Source organism: Vitis vinifera, chromosome 3 (assembly GCF_030704535.1).
Source record: "Vitis vinifera cultivar Pinot Noir 40024 chromosome 3, ASM3070453v1".
Lineage (NCBI taxonomy): Eukaryota > Viridiplantae > Streptophyta > Magnoliopsida > Vitales > Vitaceae > Vitis > Vitis vinifera.
In genome coordinates this window covers 12224456-12249788 of record NC_081807.1, presented here as the reverse complement: position 1 = coordinate 12249788, position 25333 = coordinate 12224456, and the positions used below count along the sequence as shown (strand labels likewise).

Below are 25333 nucleotides of genomic sequence, written 5' to 3'. Positions count from 1 at the left end.
TGGATGATATGCTTATTGCAGGGTCTGGCATTGAGAAGATTAATAATCTGAAGAAGCAATTATCCAAACAGTTTGCAATGAAGGATTTGGGAGCTGCAAAGCAAATCCTTGGTATGAGAATCATTAGAGACAAGGCTAATGGTACATTGAAGCTTTCACAGTCAGAGTATGTGAAAAAAGTTCTCAACAGGTTCAACATGAATGAAGCTAAACCAGTGAGTACACCCTTGGGTAGTCATTTCAAACTAAGCAAAGAACAATCACCGAAGACAGAAGAAGAAAATGACCATATGAGCAAGGTGCCCTATGCCTCAACTATTGGCAGCTTGATGTATGCTATGGTGTGTACAAGGCCAGACATTGCACATGCAGTGAGAGTTGTGAGCAGATTCATGAGTAGGCTTGGAAAGAAGCATTGAGAGGCAGTCAAGTGGATTCTAAGATATTTGAAGGGTTCATTAGATACATGTCTTTGCTTCACAGGTGCAAGTTTGAAACTGCAGGGTTATGTAGATGTTGATTTTGCTGGTGATATTGATAGTAGAAAGAGTACTACTGGGTTTGTTTTTACTCTAGGTGGTATAACTATATCATGGGCTTCAAATCTACAGAAAATTGTTACTTTGTCTACTACAGAAGCTGAGTATGTTGCAGCTACTGAAACTGGAAAGGAGATGATTTGGCTACATGGTTTCTTAGATGAATTGGGTAAGAAACAGGAGATGGGCATTCTACACAGTGACAGTCAGAGTGCAATTTTTCTTGTCAAAAATTTGGCTTTTCATTCAAAGTCGAAGCATATACAAACAAAATACCACTTTATCCGTTACCTTGTTGAAGATAAACTGGTTGAGAAGATTTATGGATCTAAGAACCCGGCAGACATGTTGACTAAGGGTGTCACTATTGAGAAGTTGAAGTTGTGCGCAACTTCAATTTGTCTTCTAGCTTGAGGATAGGAGGATGAGTTGCAGGGATGAGGGATTGTTTCTTGGAGGATAGCGGTTTGATGTTGGTGATTGAACTAGTCTCCAAGTGGGAGATTTGTTGGGCTTTGTGGAACCTAGTTTTGTTTGATCCGGTTTGACGACCTAACTCGAATAATATTGCGTGGTTTTTTAATGGGAGATTTACTGAGGCTTAGTCCATAGAGCGAAGGCTTGGGCCGATAGGCTCGTTTAGCCCATTGTGGAACCGCCTTTTGTAATTAGGGTTTTTTAGTGTGGTGTGGTTGTTGTGTTATATATATAGAGAGAAAATATTGTAGCCGCAAGTTGTATTCTATATTCTTCCCTGATAATAGTGATATCCCTGCAACTCCGTGGACATAGGCAAATTGCCGAACCACGTAAATACTGTCTTGTGCGTGTGATTTTTTTTTTCTTTGGCGTGTGTTTTCTCTATTTTTTTGTTTCTCACAGGTTGGGAATTCGACTTAAATTCCCTTCAATCATTGGGTCTTGCTTTACATTCTAACATTCCAATTCCAAGTAGATGAGGTTTGGAGGGTAGAATTCAATTTCATCAGGGAATTTCTCTAGCCTTCCTTCTAAACTTAGATGGTAAAGGTTCATGTGGTTTGAGAAAGACATGAGTTGTGGCAGGGTTAATGTTTCCTCATTATAAGTAGAATACAAAACACAAGGATCGAAGAGCAGTTAATTTTTTAACTGATTCAGAAAATCTGTCATTTTTTATTTGTGGGATTTCGGTCCATCGAAGTGTTGGAAAAATGAGTAAATACATTGAATAGGGTGAATGAATTTAACCCTTTCTAGAAATCTAAAAGCCTTTAGAAGCCGAAACTTTTTGACTTCTTGAAAGTGAACAGTCTCTTACCCCTCCCTTTTGAAGTCTATATATAAAGAGAGATTTTGGCTCTCTTTTAGAGTTGTTAAGTTCCTGAATTCTGACATTAAAGTTCTTGAAAAACCTTTCTTCCCTCATTTCCTTGGTGATAGAGTCAGATACAGTTCAGTTCGCTGGGAGTGACTGCAAGGTGCTGTTGCTGCCACTTGAAAACCATTTTATCTTGGGAGACAGATGCCTTGCAATTCTCCAAGCACCAACAGAGAAGACGAATTCGTTTTAAAGAAATTGTGACTTCAAAAGACTCGGTTTTGTTCCTTTCCTTCTCTGTTTATTTATTTATTTATTATTATTATTTTTCTTTATTTTCTTTTATGACAAATTAACCAGGTGTGGATTACACTAAGAACCTGTTTGGTAGTGATTCTAGGAAACATTTATAACCTTTTTAATACTTGAAATTTTTTATCATTCAAGTGTTAAAAAGGTTAGAAGCGTTTCCTAAAATCATTGCTAAACACACTATAATTATTATCAGTTCTCTAAGTTTGATTAATTTTCCCAAGCCTTCACCATTGCACCGACTACCTGCTCTTAAACCTAATGATTGGAGGTTTGTTAGTGATCAACACCCAAAGGACCATTGACTGGCTTGAAACCATGACATGGCCGTGTAGATATCTCAAGTGGAGCAATTTCCAAATTGTACAAGGAATTATTTCAATTAAAGCACTTCAAAAGTCTAGGCTTGTATGTTAAAAAGATTACCTATGGATGATGGAAGCCTTCCTACGCGGGTTCCCCTTAAGCACAAATACTTAAAGTGGATAAGTTCTCCTATACTGTCAGGGAGGGTATGGAAATCCATGCTCTCTAGGTCTAATACGGTGAGCAATTTGACATGCCTGTGTAAAGATCTTAAAACCTTTTCTTCAAAGCATTGAGAAAAACAAATGAGAGATTGGATACGTGAACTATGCAAGCATTCAGAAATAGTCTTCTTACCTTGATGAATGGTAAGTCGATGAACACTTACAGTGGATGTAGAGTCAATGCTTTCATATCACTCAAAATTTTTTGTATCTTTGACCTCAGAAATGGCAAGGTCTTGAAGCAAATCATGCATGTGGCTGGACATCACTCTTTCATCCAAGCTCTTGTCAGTCACTTGGATCATGTTTTTATGTATCAGATCCTGTAAGTGGTCTTCTTCTACATCTTCCTCTATTTCTTCTCCTCTTCTTTGTATAAACCCTTCTACAACCCACAAGCGGATCAACTTATTTGTCTTGATTTCTGACTCTTCTAGGAAAAGACCACAATATAGAAAAGATGACTTTAAGTAATAAGGCATACCATCATAGCTTAAAGCAACAACCCCTAAACATGAGTCTGGACCTTGATTTAGGTGCCAAGTTAAACTGTCAAGTATTTTTTGCCACGAGAGTGGTGTCTTTTCTTTTCTTTTCTTGATAGAAGGCCTCCTAAGACGACAATTCGAGGGGCAAACCCCCACAATTTGCTACAATTTTCTCTCATCTCGTCTAATTCTCGGGGGCAAACAGTATTTGTACTCCCAAAAATTTTCTTGACAAGGAGCTCCCAATTCTCTTCTTCAATCAGAAAAGGGAGTACATGGGGAGTGCTTTGTGGATCAGCATAAAACCAGTTTCTTTATTGCGCGAAGTGATCAACACTCTGCCGCCATTCACGAGTCAGGAAAATACAAGCCCAACCTATCCCAAGCTTCATTTCTCCATATATCATCCTTAACCATCAAGTACTTCTTGGTGGCCGGGTAATCACGCAGCATGTTCCCTAACTCACACTTTTTTGCATTTTACTCCTTTGCTTTTTATATAGAATGATAACACAATCCGCAATGCCTAGCAAAAGCTCCTTGATTGCATACTCTTGAGAGACATAACTCCAAGCATGACAATCAAAGTATTGCTGGATATCATTATCATTATAAACTTTCTTAGCAAGGGTTCTCTTTCCCAAGCCACCCATGCCCACGATGGACACCACAGCTCTCCGCATCTCTCCATTAAGCAGCATTTGCTTCACGTTTTTTGCACTGTCTTGAATCCCCACCACGTTGACTTCGTCAACGATCGGAACCCTCTTCTCTTTATGTGGCACAACTTCGCTGGAAGAGCTTGCAGCTGGTAAAGCTTTGACACCGTACCTTGATTTGTTAGCCATAATCTTCTCAATCTTGATATTGATCTCTCGGATTCAAGACTCGAGCTTGTGAACAAATCGTAACTTAAGAAGCTTGAGACATTTGAGACTTCCTTACTATTGGTTATTCATCTCGAACATGAACCTGTTGATGACATCTTCGGCATCATAGCCATACAATTATGATGGGGAAGCCAATTGACTTGACTCAAAGCTTAGATTATTATAGGTTGCAACAAAGATTTTGACTAAGGTGTAATGTTTTTAGAACCGGATCAGACATTGAACTGAAAAAATTATCAGTTCACATTTCACTAATCGGACCGATGGTTGGATTGGTGGGATCGAACCAGTGATGTCATAAATATATCATTTATATTTTATTAAAATTAAAAATAATTATAAGAAATTGAAATATATATATATATATATATAATTAAAATTCTTAATAATATTTATGTTTTTTGATATATCAACTTAAATGATAAAGATAAATATAAATGTATTAATATATTAAAATTTATTAAATGGAATAAGTATAACATTTAAATATAAAGGTGAAAAGAAAATTATAATATTTAATTTAATTACATATTTATATATTTTGTTATTTTAAAAATTATTATATTATTATCATATTTATCATTAATGATTATTATAAAATAAATGTGTCATATGATAAAAATTTAAAACAATCATGCATATAATTCAGATCTTTACCTATTTTATATCAAAGTGGATGAGTAGCAAAATGGTTCTTTGCACATTTTAATAATCACAAATCCCAGGTTCAACTCCCCAATGCAAAGTTTACACAGGTGTCCTTGAATAGGCTACAAATGATGAGGTGGGCTGACGTGGGCTTGCAAGGAAGGAGATTGGGCTTGTGGGATATGATGTAAAGCCCATTGTGATTTAGGTACCAATAGTTAACTGATTCCTCGGGAATCGGACGGTCTGTTTGGTTCGATGGTCCGACCGTCGGTAAAGCGGTGCCGCCATTTTTCAAAACCTTGCTAAGATGCATCTAGGGAAAGTTATGCTTTGGGCTGCCCATCCCAAAATAATAACATTTTCGAAACCCAACTTTGCACAAAAAAAAATACATACACTGATGACAAAAAAATTAGGGATTTCATGCACTCTGTTGTGAGGTGTTATTTCATTCCGAAATTGCCCTATCTCTTCAGCCACTTCAACGTCCACATCAGAAGGCCTACAAAACCAAAAAAATTCAATCTCACTCGCTCGATCACCCAGTCTTCTTTTCCAATGGATCAAGCTCAGTTTCTTCTGGTAGGGTTACCTCTGTTTCTCTTCTTCTCAGACATCATAAATCTCTTCACGCCATTGCCTCCAAAGCCACCGCCGCATCATCACCATCATCGTCATCACCACCAGCAACCCCAACCCAAACCCCAATCGGCTCCTCTAGATTTCCCCACACAGGTCTGTTCTCCTTGATACCCGTTTTTCTATTCTCCGTATTTATGTAAGTGGGTGTTTGATTAATTTTCGATTGCTTTTTTGAATTGCAGAAAGAGAGTGGTATTGGAGGTATTGGCTTCGACAACACCGTCAATATTAATTTATGTTCCTCTTGTTCCTACAGGTTTTGTATTATTTCTTTTAATTTTTTTATTATTTGTTTGCTCATATTAAATTCAATTGTAGATATCTATTTCATCTTTGGATGTTATGTGAAAATTATACTTCTCTGTTTTCTTAGATGGATCTAATTGTTGAGATGGGTTTGTAAATTAAGATTTGATGGTTCATTCTAATAAGGGTTTTGTCGAAATGGATGCTGTTTTGGTTGTGTTAAATTTATGTGTTGGAATTGTAAAAAGGAAGAACTTATTTGTGAAGAAACATGTTGGGAATAAATTCAATTATTTATAATATAGAATAAGTTCGTTGCTTCTTTCAACACTTGAAATGATGTTAGAATCATTTTAAGTGTACCAAAAAAATTGTAGATCTTAAATGCTATCACTAAGGTTGTGGTGCTTAAAAATATTCTATATTTCTACTGGGAAATCAGAAAATTTGTGGGCCTATTGAGAAAGAATTTTCAGTGTACGGTAGAAAATTTGTAGGACTGGACCTTTCTCGTCATATATTGATAAATTAAGGGGGAAGTTGTGTTTTAGGAGGCCCATTTGAAGGTTATACGGGAATGAAACCCATAGAACCTGGAATACGGGTTTTGTCCATTAATGATCAAAATATTATTTTTTTTGTGCACTAATTACTGTTTGGAAAAGTTATTCTAAAATTGCCCTTTTGTTCTCCTTGTCAACAGCCACCACGGTCTCCATGTAAGCAGCCACGGGTCTCCAAAATTGGCCATGTAATTAGCACTCAAATCTGAACCGAAAAGAACCTGATCAGAGGAAACATGGCATGAGGTATGTGGTTCTCCATTCAATGGGTTTTACCTTAGGTGTTTGTTTGATTTTTGGGCAAAGGGCTGTCTTTTTACATATGGATTTGGATCTGACCTAACCATGTATGAAAAGCATCGCCTGTTCACCCCATATTACTGAGTTTTCCTTCCTCACTGATCATCTTGTACACTCACTCTGAATATGAATAGAAATAGCTCATAAGGGTAGAGGACATAGTAGTAATACGTGGAATTAGATTAACCAGGGCTTGCAGTCCCATATGGTTTTGTGCTATGGGATCTATTTCAGAATTCAACTCCTTCTGAAGTTTACTGAGACGTGAAATTTTTATAGCATTTTGCTGACCTTTCATATCCAAATGACCCACTTTCGATTTTTGTTGGCATTGCAAGTACATTTTCGGATCTGTTTTGGTAAAATATCTCATTTTTACACATGGGTACGAATTCGGTTGATAATTTTGGTCACCATTCATCTAATATCCCAGTTCAAATTTTGAGGGAAAATTCTATCTTTTGGGTGTGGGTTTGAGGATTTTGATGAACATTTCTGCATTTTTAGCCCATTCTTCCTATGACCTAAGTGAAGTTTTGGCATAACAAGTAAATTTGAGAATGTGTTTTTGGGAGAATGTCTCATTTTTACACATGGGTTTGAATCTGATTAATGATTTGGTGAGCATTTCTTAACTATATGGCTACTGATGAAATGACCCATGTAAACTTCTAACTGTATTTTTTGGAAAAAAGGTCTTAGATTAGATCATTTTGTTGACCATTTCTCTAATACATGGCCATCCATCAAAAGGCCCACTTCCAAGTTTTAGCACGACATGAACATTTCCGTGTATTTTTGGGAAAGTAGATAAATAAAGCCTCACTTTTACATATGGGGCTGAAATTGATTTGATGATTTTGGTGAGCACTTCTCAAATATAGAACCATTCATCCAATGACCCACCTCAAGTTTTGGCACAATAATAATATTTCAAAAGCTAATTTTGGAAAGTAGTATCCCTTCTTAGGGACTATACTGTAGGTTCTACCTTAATGGCCTTGAGGTACTACCTTAATGGCCTTGAGGTACTACCTTAATGGCCTTGAGGTACTACCTTAGTGGCCTTGAGGTACTACCATAAGAGACCATAGGTACTACCTTAGCTAAACTTGAACTAACCTCTCCCGAGCCTCGGGTCTTCCTTTGTGACCCTTAGACCATGCCATTATGTGCTTCTCTTGAGTCCTCAAGTGGTCCACCAAAGGTTTTTTGCAACTGTTCCTTAGGTACTACCTTAATGGCCTTGAGGTACTACTTTAGTGGCCTTGAGGTACTACCTTAAGGGACCCTAGGTACTACCTTAGCTAAACTTGAACTCAACCTCTCCCAAGCCTCGGGTCTTCCTTTGTGACCCTTAGACCATGCCATTATGTGCTTCTCTTGAGTCCTCATGTGCTCCACCAATGGTTTTTTGCTACTGTTGCTTAGGTACTACCTTAATGGCCTTGAGGTACTACCTTAGTGGCCTTGAGGTACTACCTTAAGGGACCCTAGGTACTACCTTAGCTAAACTTGAACTCAACCTCTCCCAAGCCTCGGGTCTTCCTTTGTGACCCTTAGACCATGCCATTATGTGCTTATCTTGAGTCCTCAAGTGGTCCACCAATGGTTTTTTGCTACTGTTGCTTAGGTACTACCTTAATGGCCTTGAGGTACTACCTTAGTGGCCTTGAGGTACTACCTTAAGGGACCCTAGGTACTACCTTAGCTAAACTTGAACTCAACCTCTCCCAAGCCTCGGGTCTTCCTTTGTGACCCTTAGACCATGCCATTATGTGCTTCTCTTGAGTCCTCATGTGGTCCACCAATGGTTTTTTGCTACTGTTCCTTAGGTACTACCTTAATGGCCTTAAGGTACTACTTTAGTGGCCTTGAGGTACTACCTTAAGGGACCCTAGGTACTACCTTAGCTAAACTTGAACTCAACCTCTCCCAAGCCTCGGGTCTTCCTTTGTGACCCTTAGACCATGCCATTATGTGCTTCTCTTGAGTCCTCATGTGGTCCACCAATGGTTTTTTGCTACTGTTGCTTAGGTACTACCTTAATGGCCTTGAGGTACTACCTTAGTGGCCTTGAGGTACTACCTTAAGGGACCCTAGGTACTACCTTAGCTAAACTTGAACTCAACCTCTCCCAAGTCTCGGGTCTTCCTTTGTAACCCTTAGACCATGCCATTATGTGCTTCTCTTGAGTCCTCATGTGGTCCACCAATGGTTTTTTGCTACTGTTGCTTAGGTACTACCTTAATGGCCTTGAGGTACTACCTTAAGGGACCCGACGTACTACCTTAAGGGACCCTAGGTACTACCTTAGCTAAACTTGAACTCAACCTCTCCCAAGCCTCGGGTCTTCCTTTGTGACCCTTAGACCATGCTATTATGTGCTTCTCTTGAGTCCTCATGTGGTCCACCAATGGTTTTTTGCTACTGTTCCTTAGGTACTATCTTAATGGCCTTGAGGTACTACCTTAGTGGCCTTGAGGTACTACCTTAAGGGACCCTAGGTTCTACCTTATCTAAACTTGAACTCAACCTCTCCCAAGCCTCAGGTCTTCCTTTGTGACCCTTAGACCATGCCATTATGTGCTTCTCTTGAGTCCTCATGTGGTCCACCAATGGTTTTTTGGTACTGTTCCTTAGGTACTACCTTAATGGCCTTGAGGTACTACCTTAGTGGCCTTGAGGTACTACCTTAAGGGACCCGAGGTACTACCTTAAGGGACCCTAGGTATTACCTTAGCTAAACTTGAACTCAACCTCTCCCAAGCCTCGGGTCTTCCTTTGTGACCCTTAGACCATGCCATTATGTGCTTCTCTTGAGTCCTCATGTGGTCCACCAATGGTTTTTTGTTACTGTTCCTTAGGTATTACCTTAAGGGCCCTGAGGTGCTAAATTTTTTTAATATTTTTTCCTATTATGACTGTGCATTGAAACTCGTTCAACTACATTATATAATTTAAACAATAGTTGCATATCATTCTTTTCTTGAATACATATTGTCCACAAATATTTTTAACGTCATATAAAATATTAATTAAGAGGGTATTTAATAAAACAATTACTTATTAAAAATTGAAAAATCCATAGATTTCATTTTATAATAATGTTTGATAACATGAATTTTATCTTATGACATAAATTTTATACTACTTATCACTTAATTTTGATCAAAACCCATTTAATTTGTTAAGTAGATGGGATTTTTTTTTTCATTTAAGGTAAAACATAATAAGTGGTTTTTAGGAACTAAAAACTTTTAATTTGCATTTTTATTTTTCAAATTTCTTTTATATGGATAATTCAGTATGATATTAAATTAAGGTAAAATTAAAATAAGATCCTTTAAATGAGTTATATATTTTTATTTTATCAATTAGTTAAATTAAATCTAATATTTAAATTTTTTTTGGCTTATCTTTCCTCCCCATATGATGGGTTTAAATCTTAATATCTCAAAAGTACTTCCAGATGATAAGATAGTCTTTTTACCCATAGAAAATATTTTCCATTTTTGCAAGTGATGACTTTTATTCTTGACTAAACGATATGAAATTATAATTTGAATAAGGTAACTATTTTCACCAGAGCAAAATATTCTTATTTTCATTTTCTTCTTTTGAATAGAACCAATTATAGTAGTTCATAAATATCGTAATATGATTTTGAATAGAAATACCAATTATACTAACAATAAAGTCCTAAAACAAAAATAGAAATATCAAAGGATTTCTATCAGGTAATATATGCATAGGGAATAAAATTTCTTTGGGGTAAGTGATATCAATTTTATAATTGAAAAGGTATGTATAGGGATGAGTATAGCTGAAAGTTTACTTTTCTTAATATTAATTTATTATTTGAGCATATTTGTTATGAAACTCGTTGTGAGTGAGGAATGAAGGTTAGTGTTGATTTTTTGTCTATGTTTTTTAGGCTGCAAGAGAAATACGGGCCCTTAAAGAAGCTAAGAACAAGCTACAAAAGCGGGTGGAGGAATTTACATGGAGATTGCAGTTGGAGAAGCGATTAAGGGTAGTGTAGATATTTTTTCCCTCTTCATAAATGTATATATTATACATATATAGTCCATCAATTAGGGTGTTAAGAGTTGTTGTAGAACAACTAGTCCCCTATGTTAACTAATGGAACTCTAGAAGGGAGGAAGTCCACCACCAAAATTTTGCTCACATATAATCTGTAATATTTTCTTGATTTTCAATTTTAAGTTTTATTATCCAAAATTGTATTTTGTGTCCCACCATCTTTAAAATGTCTCAGGATTCAAGTCTTGCCCTTTCTTCTCCACGGGAACCTCAATCTGAGGAAAAGCCCCAGAAATCTCTCATTGAAAAGCAGCAGGTGGATATCCTCTTTCGGTCTTCCTCTTTCTTCATTCTAATCATTTTTTCTGGTGCAGCAAAACCAAGACCTGCTAATCAAGTTTATTTCACAAGATCTAGGATTCTCTGGGGGCAGGCCTATTGTTGCTTGCCTGATTTACAGATCCCTTCTCCAATGGAGGTCATTTGAGGTTGAAAGAACCAGTGTATTTGATCATATCATTCAGAAAATAGGTGCAGCAATAGAGGTATAACCGACCTCTGTTTTACTTGGTTTCTATATCTTGGATGTTTGAAAATAGTGACTACTGTCAATCCCCTTGTTGGACCTGGTAAACTGAATTGAATTTGCTTAATGGGACCAAGATATTTCACTAGAAGAATGATTGAAAATTAATAGGAGATCAACATCAGCTTCTTTATTTGGGATGATGTATCAACTAAGAAATGGGATTTGTTTTATCTTAGGCACCAACCAGGACATTTAATATAGCTTCCTTTTTTGTTTATGTTTCTATTTTCTCATTTGCTGCCTTATATTTTTAGGGGCTTCTTGCATCTCCACCACAAAGTGCTGGGTTCTCATTTCTTAATGGTCGGGTGCTTGGTGGACTGGATGACTTGAGACAAGTTGAAGCCAAATATGCAGCTTTTCTTTTTAAACAGCAACTCACAACCTTCCTTTAGAATATATATGGAATGATAAGAGACAATTTAAAGAAATATTTCCCCATTGCTTGGATTGTGTATTCAGGAAATTCTTCTTAGCAATAGTTAATTTGAAACAAAATATGAATGGCATGACTAGTTCCATTTAATAACAATAGCAACTCAAATTTTAGACATATCATAAGCGTTGGAATCTGTTTTATTTGAAATGTAAAGCTAACAACTATATCTATGGAAAATGTATCTATTTTTTTTCCCTATCAATACCATCATTGGCCAGAACAAAATAAAAAATTGCTCAAAAGTTCATCATCTCTTATCTGAGATTCTGTTCTTGTGGTGGTGTGTGATTGGAAACCAAAAAGATTATCTAAAGTTGTTGTCTTCCAATTGTTTCAGAGCATCTTTACAGAGAGGTACCCAATGTTCAGTTTTCCAAACAGACACACACACAACCAAGTGAATCCCAAACAGTAATTTCTCAGCAAAGTGAAAGAAATGAAAAAGTTTAAAGCACTCGAGAGTAGAGATTTGTTTTCAATGAAAACTATTTATCCCCAATTGTGCACACAAAAGGATTTGCTTCACACTCTATCATATAAGCATCATTCAACATCATAACCCATCATAAAAGACAGGAAGAAAAATCAAGCTACTGGATTGAAACAAACAAGACCGATTTCAATTAGATCCACATTTACACAGTTACAATGAGGGAGAGATTTGAGAACATTATTTTGCTTCTGAGAAATGTGGGGGAAAGGGTGGTAAGGTAAGTGAAGAACAAAACATAGTTCACTAATACAAAAGAGTTACAAAATCTATTCATGTTGTACTAGCTCAACACAAATGCACATTTTTTTATTTCTTTACGAGTTTTTCCCCTATGACATATCTGCTTTCTTCCAGAAATTTAATGAACTTCTCCTCAACAGGAACCACCCACGCTGGGTTGGTCAAAATTTCAAAAGATGCCTCAGGCTCCACCTTTTTCTCTGAATGACTTGACCTCAACCATTTTCCTGCAATCTTCATGAGTCTGGATTAGTAAATTTAGAAACTGAAAGCAAATGCAAGTTCAATTAAATTGGTATAAGTTTTACCTATTTTGATATATGCACATTTTAAGGTTATCATGGCATTTTAATGTTATCAGCATAAAAACAATACCTTAATTATAATTAATTGCACAGGCACATACCAAAGCTAATGCCTTGAGTTAAAATCACGACAACAAGCGACTTAACTTTAAATAAACATTTTCTTCCTTTTGCTGAAATTTTCATTCTCAATCATGCTGTTACATGCTACAGTCTTCAAATTCTTTTAAAGAATTCGTTCTTATAAAATATTAAATAACTAAGAGGATGAAGCTATCTAGTTAGAAGGCAATGATATAAAAGGTTCACAATAAGATTATATAATTCTAACACCAATAAGTTTCTCAATTAGATACATAAGTTTGATCAATCTCCAATGTGTTTAGGTATCAATTCATCTAATCCTCAAATATAAAGACATGGCTAAATTATCAAAGCATCCGATTTTCCTTTTGTTTTTTTTTTCATAGCTTGGGTAAATGATTTGTTAAAACAACATAGCATATGCAATGTGAGTGCTTTGCTTGTTTTGAGATATCATTCAAAAGAGGAACAAATTAAGAAAGTATACTGTGGAACTTCCTGTATACTAGGAATGTGTTCCTCTTTTCTTTGATGGATGCTCCCATTGATAGCTCACAATCCATAACCCTCTACATGTATCACATATTTTGAAGCGCCAGAGCAACATTGATTCTAACACAAAAGAAATAACCCAACTTTATCAACTGCCTGAGAAATATATTGAAAAGATATGTTTGCCAATTTAATTCCTCAAATGCTGAAAAGAAAAGTATAGCACTACAAGGAGCTGATCTTTTATGACTTAAAATTGGGTTAATCTTCATAGCAATTTATAACCACCGACTAGGCTACATCATCAAGAGGCCTCCTACAAAGCAACAATACTTGTGCACTAATGTTGGATAATTCTTGTAGAAGCTTCAAGAAATTCCACTAAATTCAACAAAACTTTTATCCCAAATGCCTAGGGTGGAAGCCTCGAGTAATTCTACAACAATATCAAATAAATCAATGCAGTCAACAATAAGAACTTGTAATAGATGGTTAATACTTTGAATAATATTTATCTGCTGCAGCTCCCATAACAAGCCATTTTATATTATTCTGAGCAATGATTTCTACAATCCCTTTCTCAATATTTTCCATTTCAATCCACAGTTTATAAGGCCGCACCTGTAGAAATAAGCCACATAGTCAAATAATATTTGACAACATCTAATCATTTGGGTGAAAATTAGTCTTCTAGGAGGATCTCCAGGATGAAGTAAACATGGTTCAGAATTTTGAACTTTCCACTATTTTTTTTTTGGACAAGTTACATTGTCTAAATAAACTTCAAAGTTCAAAACCAATGGAATAAGAATCAAAACTATGGACTCAATACTAATGCAATGCACTTCAATTGTAACCAAATTAACAAGGAAAATAATGAGAAGAAATAATACCCCCATTTGGGCAAGAATAAGAAGGTATTGATTGAGAAGTTTCAGCATATTTTTGCCTTTCATGTTTGTAGGAAGCCTTGACCGCCTGTTGTTTCAATTTGTTAGCTGAAACCTTTTTGTTCACTGCAAATAAAAGAAAAAATAATAGTTATTATCTTAAAAGTACAAAGAAATCTACCAAATAAGACCTATGCAATAAAGTCAACAAAAACTAAAGATTTTTTTACCAAAAACTTATCATGTATTGCATGTTGAAACAACTAGTATCACTCAAGTAAATTAATTGGAATTAGATTAATGTATTAGCTCGTTTGATCATAAACACAAAAAAAAAAAACTAGTGGAATTGCAAATCCCGGATTAGCAAGCCTCTCCGATTTGAGAACAGAACAGGTCAAACAATTAGACAATAAACAACTTTATATCAACTATAATTTCCAGCAGAATGATGCTGAAAGCTAAAGAACACTGGAATCAGAATGTTAATATCACTCAAATTTGACCAGAAGTCAACAAAATTGTTCTCTCACATCCCAATAAATGAGAAACGGGGTACAGGGAGAGAGAGAGAGAGAACTCAAATGATAATATGATAACAAGCAAACTTAGCACACCACTTTTTGATTGAAAGCAAAGCAACATAAACAAAAACTTAGTATAATGATTAAGTGAAAATTCTAACCATTGAGATGTATTAATCCTGGCAATTGAATATCTTATTTATATAAAAAAAACTGATAAAGAATACTGTGGTAGGCTAGTAGCACTCTATGGGACACAGTAGATTCTCTTATTATCTGGTATATTTGTGAGCAGATTCCAAAAACTATGAACATTGCCAGTTACTCAAAACCTGAGACAGGTTCCCATGTTCAATAGTTTAAATATATTATGTTGTACTACATATTAATGGATCAGTTACACCAGTATAAAATACTGTAAGAATAGGGAACCATTAGTATCTAATTCGTTGTTGTTTTTTATTTTTATTTTTTATGATAGGCATTCTTGATCAATTTGTTTATCAGTTGATAGAAAAAGTTGGAACTGATTTAAGGAAATGAATAACAACTCTACTAATAAGATGGCATAAAATTTAGGGTGCAATTCTGGTGGGTCATATCAGATTGAAAATCAATCCAAGCTCAATCTAAACATGAAGTTCATTTATCTAAAACCCAACTCAACCGAAGTTGCCAAATCCAAGCCTCTTTTATGAACTCAGGTTTTAATCAATTGAAGTTGCAAGATACAATATCAGCGATCAGAGGGCCCTAGTTAAAGGTTCCAAATACTTAACATATTCAAATGTTCCAAAATATCTTGCTACAGGTATTAGAATTCAATTTCCAGGGATAAAATTAATCAATATGCAGCATACCTAGTCAATTTGATAGCTGGAAGTTTATTCATTTTTTGTTCTCCTGCAGTGAAATTACAAAGCATCGGCAATGTGAGACATTCACATAAGCATTAGAGAGGTTTCATCAATTTCTAAGTAAACATGTGGGAACAAGGCTGGCACAAGGGAGAACAAATAACCACACTACTCACTGCATATGAGTTCTAGTCTGGTGGTAATTCATATCTGACCATCATTAGCAAGTGAAGGGGGGGCTTTTTTATTAATGACTTTTTTATAAAATTGAAATCAATGTTGTATACATAACTTAGCAAAATGTGAGTCCAAGGAAACCAAGAGTCCAACAAGGCAAAAGACAAAAAGTGCAATATATCTGAGTACTAAGAGGATAACTACAACAATATAACTGCATCTGATCCTCACTATCTTTAGATTTGATTCCACTATTTTTTAACTATGCTCTAATAGTTATATCCCCAGGAATACCCTTGCTAATTTCACTTAAGTAAGAGAGCATGGGAGTGAGGGGCTCCCATGGAGTTCCGAAGGGAGGTAAGAGTTGGTTTGCCGTTGAATCTAAGTCATTCGAAATATCCATTGAAGAGGTCAGAGGAAGGCTGAGAGGAACTATCTGGGAAAGGAGTAAAGGTCTTTCCTCTTGGATAAGATTTGGAGAAAAAGGTTTAAGCCTTCTGTTGGAAGGTGCGGAAGCTTGGTGCAGAGGAGAATTTAACTTGAAGCTTTTAAAAGTTTGGGATGAAGGGGCAAGAAAATTCAGACTAGAATGCCGCTCTAATGTGGCTGGGAGATTTTTGCTCTGCTCCGTCAAAGATGTGGAAAGGAAAAAGTTCTGTCTAGTTTTTCCTGAGGGAAGTGGCTTAGTAGGGGGATGGTTCTTGCTGGCTAAGAATCTGAGGGCTCTTGGGGTCTCTTCCACAGAAGTGAGGAATAGTTACCAGAGTGTGTCATCCATGGGTAAGGAGGAGAGCAATGTCAATACCTCAGAGAAAGAGTCAGGTTCGTATGCAGAAGTAGTTAAAGGGAAGAAAGGTATGTCAGTGGAGTCTATGAGGGTGCACCTAGGGGAAAAGGAAATAATGTGCAGGGAGGAACAGCTTGGGCGTTGCCTGGTGGGTTGTTTCGGTGGTAGTCCTGAGTCTATCCCGTCACTGCCTTCTTTGAAGAGATGGGCGTATGAGGTTTGGCTAATGAAAGGGGAGTTAAGAATATTCAGGTTAGGTGGGGCCCTGGTGCTGTTTGAGTTTCAAAACAAATGGGAAGCTGATATGGTGCTTCTTAGAGGGAGCAGACGTTTTAAGGATAGAGAATTTCTATTGCAAAGGTGGGGACGGGCAGTGGGGTGCACTTGGAAAGAGAGCCATGCTAAGGAAATGTGGGTAAGAGTTGTAGGACTTCCTCTTCATCTTTGGAGTAGGGAGGTTTTCAAGCGTATTAGAGATTGTTGTGGGGGGTTTGTAGCTGTGGATGAGGAAACGACCCTCTTCTCTCAGCTGCAGTGGGCTCGGATCTTGGTTAAAGACTCGGGAATGAAATGGCCTGGGTCGATGCAGGTGGAGGCTGGTAACTCTAGGTGGGAGCTTTGCCTGTGGTGGGAGGCCATTCCAAGGGTGTTGCAGGCTGGGTCATGCTCTTGGATGCAGAGGAGAAGTGAGTGGGAGGTTAGGGATGAAGTTGGGGGAGCATCACGCGCTGAATCTAGAGTACGGGAGCCCCCTGATTTTCAAAAAAGGGAGGCTGAAGTGAAGATGGCGTGTGGCAGTGTAAGTAGGAAGGCTGACAGAGAATGGGGTAGGCAGGTTGATGACCCTGCAGTGGGCTGCTCAGGGAGTGGGCCTGGGCCTAAGACTGGCAGTGGGGCTTTTTTAAAAGGAGCTGGAGGGCCGTTTTTAAAGGAAGATATGGGTTGGGCTGAGGGCCCGTCTTCCCTTTGCCCCAAAATGTCTGGTTGGACTAAGGGGCTTGAGGAGTCTATTGGGCTTTTTAAGCCTGAGACCCATATGGACCTTTTAAGGGAGCCCGTCCCTTCTAGGGCTCCACCCGAGACTGTCGGGACCCTTGCGGAGCTGGAGCAGGATCTCTTGGTCGTGAGTTGCGTCGGAGGCATGGAGCCAGCCCTCGGCCATTGGAAGCCCACTGATGACGCGCTTTTGAACGAGGCTTCCAGGTACCCCCGTAACCTCAAACTCCCTATTTTCTCTTTGGGGCTTGGGGCTTCTTCTCCTTCTCCTCCTTTCTTGGGGCCGGATGGTGTTGTGGTGGGGAAGGTGGGGGTTATCAGTGGTTTGTTTGGGGCCGTGGAAGAAGAAAGGAGCAGGGACTCTACGTGTGAAGAGTGGTTGGCAGACCTCTCGGTCCACGAAGATGGGAACATGTCTCCGCGAACGTCGGGTGGTGAGGCAAATGGGCCTGATCTAGCCATTGTTCCTTTTGGAGGGGTTTTAGAAAGCCCATTGCTGGAGACGATGGCCCTTCAGGTGGAAGTGGGGGACGGAAAGGAAGAATGGAGCTCCAGCTGCCTTGCGAAATTCAGTCACTGCTTGGGCATGCCGACAGTTGGGTTTGAGGAGGAAAATCCTATACCTGTTGAGGAGAATGAGGGGGAGAATTGAAAAGAAAAATCAGGATAGGGAGAATAAAAAGACAAAGTCTTCGATCACAAAATCCAGCAGGGAATTAAAGAAGCTGGAATGGACGGTAAGCTATAAAAGAGCTAAGTTGGCTTCCAATGAAGGCAAGTTTGGAGGGGCTTCAGGATCAGGGATTAAATGAAGATAAAGATTTTATCTTGGAATGTTAGAGGGGCAAATGATAGTGAAAAGAGAAAAATCATTAAGTCTGTAATAAAATCCAACAAGGTGGATGTGGTGTGCTTGCAGGAGACTAAAATCAAGGATATGAGTACGGGGATTGTTCGTAGCCTTGGGGTGGGAAGACATATTGACTGGAGAGCAATTAACTCTAAGGGGGCAGCTGGAGGTGTTCTGGTATTTTGGGACAATAGAGTGGTTGATTTGTTGGAGGTGGAAGAAGGGATGTTTTCAGTGTCTTGTCTGTTCAAGAATTGCATGGATGGGATGAGGTGGGTATTCACCGGAGTTTATGGACCGGTGTGCAATAGGGATAGAGAGGTTTTTTGGGAGGAGCTTGGGTCAATAAAAGGGTTATGGAGAGATCCTTGGTGTGTGGGGGGAGACTTTAATATGATCAGATACTCGGAAGAGCGTAGTAGGGGGGGTGAGTTATCTGCTTCAATGAGGAGATTTACTGAAGTGGTAGAGGATTTGGAGCTAAGGGACTACCCCTGACAGGGGGGTCTCTTTACTTGGAGAGGGGGGGTTAAACAATCAGTCTCAATCTAGGCTTGACAGGTTCTTAGTTACAGATGAGTGGGACAGAATGTTCAATGGAGCCATGCAGGGGATTCTTGCTAGACCAGTCTCTGATCATTTTCCTATCCTACTTGAGGGTGGAGGTTTGAAGAGGGGTCCGTCACCATTCAGATTTGAGAATATGTGGTTGGAGGAAAGGGGGTTCATGGATCAGTTGAAGAGGTGGTGGGGCAGTTTAACTTTTACTGGGTCTTTTAGCTTTGTCCTAGATGCAAAATTAAGAGCCTTAAAAGGGCTTTTAAAGACTTGGAACAAAGAAGTTTTTGGGGTAATTGAGACTAAGAAGAGAGAAGCTCTTAGCCAGGTGGTGTACTGGGATGCAGTGGAGAATCATTCAACTCTGAGTCTGGAGGATTGTGAAGCAAGGAAGGAGGCTAAGGAGGCTTATAAGACATGGGTGTTGAGGGAAGAAATTTCTTGGAGACAGAGATCAAGGGAATTGTGGTTGAAGGAGGGGGACAATAATACCTAATTCTTTCATAGGATGGCAAACGCACATAGCAGAAGGAACTGGTTGTCAAGGCTGAAAGTGGATGATTGTTGGCATACGGAGGAGTTAGATTTAAAGAATAGTGTGGTGGGTGCTTTTAATAAGTTGTACACTGAAGAAGGAGGATGGCGTCCTGGTGTTGAGGGGCTGCCCTTCATGAGATTAGATAGCTATGAGGCTGTGGGGCTAGAAATTCCCTTTACGGAAGGGGAGGTGTTCGCGACACTTTCAGATCTAGGCAAGGATAAAGCCCCCGGCCCGGATGGCTTCACCATGGCCTTCTGGTCGTTCAATTGGGATTTAGTAAAGGCTGAAATAATGGGCTTCTTCAAGGAATTTCATGAAAGGGGTAGATTTGTAAAATCTCTTAATGCAACTTTCCTTGTACTAGTCCCAAAGAGGGGAAGAGCTGAAGATTTGAAAGATTTCAGGCCCATCAACCTTGTAGGCAGCCTCTACAAGTTGCTGGCCAAGGTGTTGGCCAATAGAATTAAAAAGGTGATGGGGAAAGTGATCTCAGAGTCTCAAAATGCCTTTGTGGAGGGAAGACAGAATTTGGATGCAGTGCTGATTGCAAACGAGGCTGTGGACTCAAGGTTGAAAGACAATGTGGGAGGGGTGTTATGCAAGTTGGATATAGAGAAGGCTTATGACCGTGTCAGCTGGAGTTTTTTGTTGGCTATTCTTAAAGAGATGGGGTTTGGAGAGAGATGGATAAAGTGGATTGATTGGTGCATTTCCACAGTGAAATTCTCCGTGTTAGTTAATGGGTCTCCATCCGGTTTTTTCCAAAGCACGAGGGGGCTAAGACAAGGAGATCCCCTTTCCCCTTATTTGTTTGTGATCGCCATGGAGGTTTTTAGTAGTATGATGAGAAGGGCTATTAGTGGGGGCTACTTATCTGGGTGGAAAGTGAGTGGTGGGAGGGGTGAGGGGATGCATATATCGCATTTGTTGTTTGTGGATGATACGTTGGTTTTTTGTGAGGACTCTTCAGACGAGATGACTTATCTAAGTTGGCTTCTCATGTGGTTTGAGGCGTGTTCGGGTTTGAGGATTAACTTAGAGAAGAGTGAGATGATCCCGGTTGGAAGGGTGCTGAATATAGAGGGTTTGGCTTTGGAGTTGGGGTGTAAAGTGGGAGGGATGCCCTCTAGTTATTTGGGAATGCCCCTAGGGGCAGCTTTCAACACTTTGGCGGTGTGGGATGGGGTTGAAGAGCGTTTTCGTAGAAGGCTTGCTATGTGGAAGAGACAATACATATCTAAAGGGGGTAGACTCACCCTAATCAGAAGCACTATGTCTAGTATGCCTATTTATTTGATGTCTCTCTTTCATTTGCCTAGAAAAGTGAGGTTGAGATTGGAGAAAATTCAGAGGTATTTTCTGTGGGGTGGGGGAACTTTAGCCTATAAACCTCACCTTGTAAGATGGAACCTGGTATGCTTGGAGAAAAGAAAAGGTGGACTAGGGGTGAGAAATTTATCTTTGATGAATAACGCCCTTTTGTGTAAGTGGAATTGGAGGTTTGCTAATGAGAGAGATGCATTGTGGAGGAGTGTAATTAGCCTTAAGTATGGCGTAGAGGAGGGGGGCTGGTGTACTCAGGATGTGTTGGGAAGAAATGGAGTTGGGCTTTGGAAAGCAATTAGGAAGAGGTGGGGGCTGTTTGATGGCAGGGTAGCTTTCCATTTGGGTAATGGGCAAAGAGTGAAATTTTGGAAAGACAAGTGGTGTGGTGATGGGCCTCTTTGCGAGTCCTTCCCATCTCTTTTTTCCATGTCCATGTCAAAGAATGCTTGGGTTTCGGAGGTGTGGAATCCGGTTGGTGATGGGATTGGTTGGACTCCTCTCTTTGCAAGGGCGTTTAACGATTGGGAGATTGAATTGGTGGAGCGGTTGTTGCAGAAGATCCAAGCTTTCAGGGTTCAAAGGGAGGAGGAAGATAGAGTGATATGGACAACTTCAAAGGATGGGGCTTTCTCAGTTAGATCCCTTTATTCTATGATGGAGCCGGGGGGCCTTTCTTTGTTCCCTAGTGAAAGAATTTGGAGGGCAAGAGTGCCTCCCAAGGTAGCTTTCTTTGCTTGGGAGGCTTCTTGGGGTAAAGTTTTAACACAGGAGCAACTTCAAAGGAGGGGGTTCTCTTTGGCAAACAGGTGCTTTCTCTGTTTATCTGAAGAAGAAACAGTGGATCATCTCCTTCTGCATTGTATCAAGACGCGGGTCCTATGGAACCTCCTTTTCTCTCTTTTTGGTATATCTTGGACTCTCTCGTGTACAGTGAAGACAACCCTTCTTGGGTGGAATGGAGGGTTTGTGGGAAAAAGACGCAAGAAGGCTTGGCAAATGGCGCCGTTATGCATTTTTTGGTCAGTTTGGAAGGATAGAAATAGGTTAGCGTTTGGGGATGAGGACCTTTCGCTTCAAAGGTTGAAATATTCTTTTGTATGTAATCTTTGGTTTTGGGTTAGGGGTTCCCTAGCAGAAAGTCATTTTTCTCTTGTAAGTTTTGTAGATTGGATAGGCTCCTAGCTAGGAAAGGTGGTGTGTATACTCCCTGTATACTTAGAGGGCACCGGTTTTTGGTGTTTCCTCTTTTCATTTAATATACTTCTTTTACTTATAAAAAAAAAATAGTTATATCCCCATTATCTCATATCCCATGTAATTTATAGTTGGTTATTCCATCGGAGACAAATGATGAATCTTCAAATAGACTTGGGAGAGAGTTTTTATATACTATAACTCTTCTAGTTATAAAGGATGTGTTTCCTATGCTATAACTCTTCTAGTTAGAAAAGATATTTTTCCTACTAATTTCTATCATTGTCAGGAGAATTATTTTGCCCTCACAATTTGACACTGTTTGTGAGAATGACCATCAAAAAGCCATCTCCTATCAATATTGCAAAGCAACAAGGTTTTTTACATCCTCTTCTTCTAAACAACACTGTGAACAAAGTATTGACAATCCTTTCTTCACTAACTGCAATGGTGAAGAAAGCCGTTATTGCCCTAGGGGCTGATTCCCTGATAGCTTAAATGAACTTGGCATGTATACAACATTTCCACCTCTTTTTCCTCTGGACCTCTTACCACCCCTTTACTACCCTGGGTGCATTCTCAAAACCCTCCTCATCTTCTTTCTTTTCTGCCATGCCTCATTCTATGGCTGCACGACAACCTCTTCAACTCCTTTCAATCCTCAGCATTCCTAATTCACTTTCCATAATCCTAATGCTTTGAACCCAATCAAATACAACCAAAGACACCATCTTCTCAATTTCAAGCACTTTCCAATGATTTCAAGTCAAACCCTGATTTGAAATCCAATAGGTCATACACTGATTTATGCCTCAAATGTGTGGAACCCTTACAGGGGTTTTGCCAAATTATTGGCTAGCATGGGCTATAGCCATACTCTTTTGTTTATATGGATCAAAACTCGCACCATCATCATTCCTTTTATTTTTTTTGATCAGAAACGAAGAAGATTATATTAATAAAAGAACAAATACAGTAGGAGAAAAAAGAGACAAAAGAAAGAGAAAAAAACCAAGGAAAGGATGAGAGGTCCTTCCTACACAAAAACCAAGGAAAAACACCCAACAATAGAACTCTAAAAACAAAAGAAACTCCAACAATCTTCAAACTCTTGAAACGCAAACCCCAATCCAATTGAGTTGTAGAATGCTTAGAGGAACTCCTCTAAAAGCTTCAGTACAACAATCATCATTCCTTTTATCACAGCCCTGGATTTGCAATTATTCACAAAAAGTATTCCTAACAAATAAATTTGCTCCTTTCTTGTTAACATGCTCTACATCAAATAGACTAGATTGTTTATTTGATAAAACTGTGAAGGAGTTTGCTCTATTTTTGTTTCTCTTCCTCTATTTCTTCCTCATGCAATTTTTCAGCATGGTATTCAACCACTTTAAGCTTGTGTAGACTTTTCAGCCACTTTAACCTTGTGGCACTTTAAGCTTATGTAGACTTTGTCAATTTATTCTTAATAATTTTCTCTTCCTCTATTTCTTCTTCATGCTATTTTTGGTATTCGGCCACTTTAAGCTTGCTTTGGTATTCAGCCACTTTAATATTATTATTATTTATTTTTCTAACTTCTTTTGTCCACGTCTCAATTTTTATCAGAAACTGATTATAATAACTTGTGATCATATTCCCTTCAGATCACAACTAGGGGCTATACAACCAAAGAAATTAAGTTCTTATTATTCCAATTACAGGCATTGTATTGTCTAACATCAACTTCAGATGAAGTACAAAGGGAATTATAGTTTGAAATATAGTTCTGGACCTATTTCAATAGATGTTTTAACTGCTATGACCAGAAGCTTTATGCATATTCTTCATTACTCTATTTCTTCCTTTCAGAGACCTTATACCTTCTAAGAGGATGCATGCCACAGATGATAATACATCAAGTACTTAAACAGTCAACAAGTACCCATCTTGGATGACAGAGAAAAACAAGAATTTCAAAGATGCATAAAAACTTATAATAAGAGCCAGCCTTCACTCCACTAGGCACATATCTACAATGCAAGAGACAAAAAAAAAGAAAAGAATAAATGGCCGCTAAAAAACACTAGGGTTTCAATATTAATGAATTCCAACACATTGAAGTAGCTGGAATAATCCAAAGAAACAAACAGGGTGTAATCCAAATGAAAAAAAAAAACATAGTCTATAACAATTCTATAGTGCCGAAACTTTGTGAATTTAGCATCAATCTTGAATGAGTCTTCAAATTAAGCTCAAAACAAGCAAGTATTGCATAGGAAATGAGCACAAAAATCTTCAGCTCATCAAAGTAAATGAGGAATACCAATAATATTATAGAATATCAACCATAAAAAATGCAGTTATATAAATTCCCTCATAAATGCAGCAATAACGCAACCATCAAAACAACGATCCAACAAATATATATATATATATATATATATATATATATATATATATATATAATGTATCAATTTAACCTAAACCTCCGTTGGTTTGACAAGAATGCAAAAAATTTAGTAGTTGTTTTCTTTTGGTGGATTTTACAAGGGAAGAAGGGAAGAGAAAGTACCAAGCGGCACCCAAGACGGAAACGCCGATGGCGGAGAAGGTGTAAGGTGAGATTTGAACCAGTGCGCGAGACCATGAGCTCGATGCACCCACCATTGATTCCGATCACCAATTTTCCCCGGATCTGATCTTCGTTTCAGAAATTAGGGTTTCTGGATCAAGTAATTTGGGAACAAAAAGGATATCACCTTTCCCGGTTTCCTCCCGTAGTCCCGTGTCTCTTCCTTCTGATTCTTTTCTCATTTACCAACACATCCACCTGATAAATTCTTCTCCTCTGCAGCATTATAACTTTTTTTTTGGGAAAGTTAGGTTTTGGGCTGTTGATGTTTATCAACAAAATGGGAGACGAGAATGTTACAGAAATGAAAGAGGTTAGGTTTTACATCATTTTGGGTTTCTGAGATTGAGAATGGGAAAAGCAGTATATGAGAGAGATATTGGCTTTGTGGCTTTTCGGAGGGTTTTTTCTCTTCTGAATTTTCAGATGTGGAACACTTAGCTGGCAAGGTGAAGGGTATTTTTGGCATTAAAATACACATAAGCTGAAAGTGCATGATTCTCCAAATATTTTTTAATTACATTATTAATTTTGAAATACGTAAAATTGGGTTATCAAAATCATATATTTTCTGCATCACCGACCCAAAACCTAACTTTCCCATGCATCTCTATATAACCCGGAGGTAGAAGTGAAAATAAAACAGTAAAAAAAGAACTTATAAAATAATATTTTGGGATTAATCTTTGTTAGTAAATAAATAATTTATTAATTTTTTACATAGATGAACATTTATTAATTTAGAGAATATCATGTTTCTACTATATAACTCGTACATGAAAAAAATGTACAAGAGCTAGTGTATATGTTACAAAAACAAAAGATTGAATTATGATTTTTTTTTTGTATTTCATCAATTATTA

At 38.2% G+C, this 25333-nt stretch overlaps 1 protein-coding gene and 1 long non-coding RNA gene across 5 annotated transcripts; one reads left to right on the top strand and one right to left on the bottom strand.

The window, feature by feature from the left end:
* Positions 1-5216: 5216 nt before the first annotated feature.
* Positions 5217-11621, top strand: LOC104878876 (selT-like protein). 2 transcript variants are annotated; one of them, XR_009465421.1, is made up of 5 exons: positions 5217-5445; positions 5535-5608; positions 6302-6407; positions 10399-11053; positions 11352-11621. XR_009465421.1 is itself a non-coding variant. In XM_010649775.3 (3 exons), exons 1-3 carry the CDS (start codon positions 5269-5271, stop codon positions 6351-6353), a joined length of 303 nt encoding a protein of 100 aa, XP_010648077.1. In that variant the 5' UTR covers positions 5220-5268; the 3' UTR covers positions 6354-6378. The 2 variants fall into 2 exon arrangements, 1 of the variants encoding a protein (XP_010648077.1); XM_010649775.3 differs by lacking the exons at positions 10399-11053; positions 11352-11621 and having other exon boundaries at positions 5220-5445; positions 6302-6378.
* Positions 11622-12368: 747 nt separating this feature from the next.
* On the bottom strand, positions 12369-25069 carry LOC104878877 (uncharacterized). 3 transcript variants are annotated; one of them, XR_002029258.2, is made up of 4 exons: positions 24411-25069; positions 13650-14166; positions 13146-13270; positions 12369-12503 (listed from the first exon to the last, which is right to left on the bottom strand). It is a non-coding gene; the product is annotated as an uncharacterized LOC104878877 (long non-coding RNA). The 3 variants fall into 3 exon arrangements; XR_009465420.1 differs by lacking the exons at positions 12369-12503; positions 24411-25069 and adding an exon at positions 15425-15879 and having other exon boundaries at positions 12550-13270; XR_009465419.1 differs by lacking the exon at positions 12369-12503 and having other exon boundaries at positions 12551-13270.
* Positions 25070-25333: the final 264 nt, after the last annotated feature.

Excerpts from the sequence above, each read along its gene's own strand:
- LOC104878876 (XM_010649775.3), top strand. The coding sequence starts at position 5,269 with ATGGATCAAGCTCAGTTTCTTCTGGTAGGGTTACCTCTGTTTCTCTTC. Across the intron at positions 5,446-5,534 it reads CTCTAGATTTCCCCACACAG|AAAGAGAGTGGTATTGGAGG; the intron begins GTCTGTTCTCCT and ends TTTGAATTGCAG. Across the intron at positions 5,609-6,301 it reads TGTTCCTCTTGTTCCTACAG|CCACCACGGTCTCCATGTAA; the intron begins GTTTTGTATTAT and ends CCTTGTCAACAG.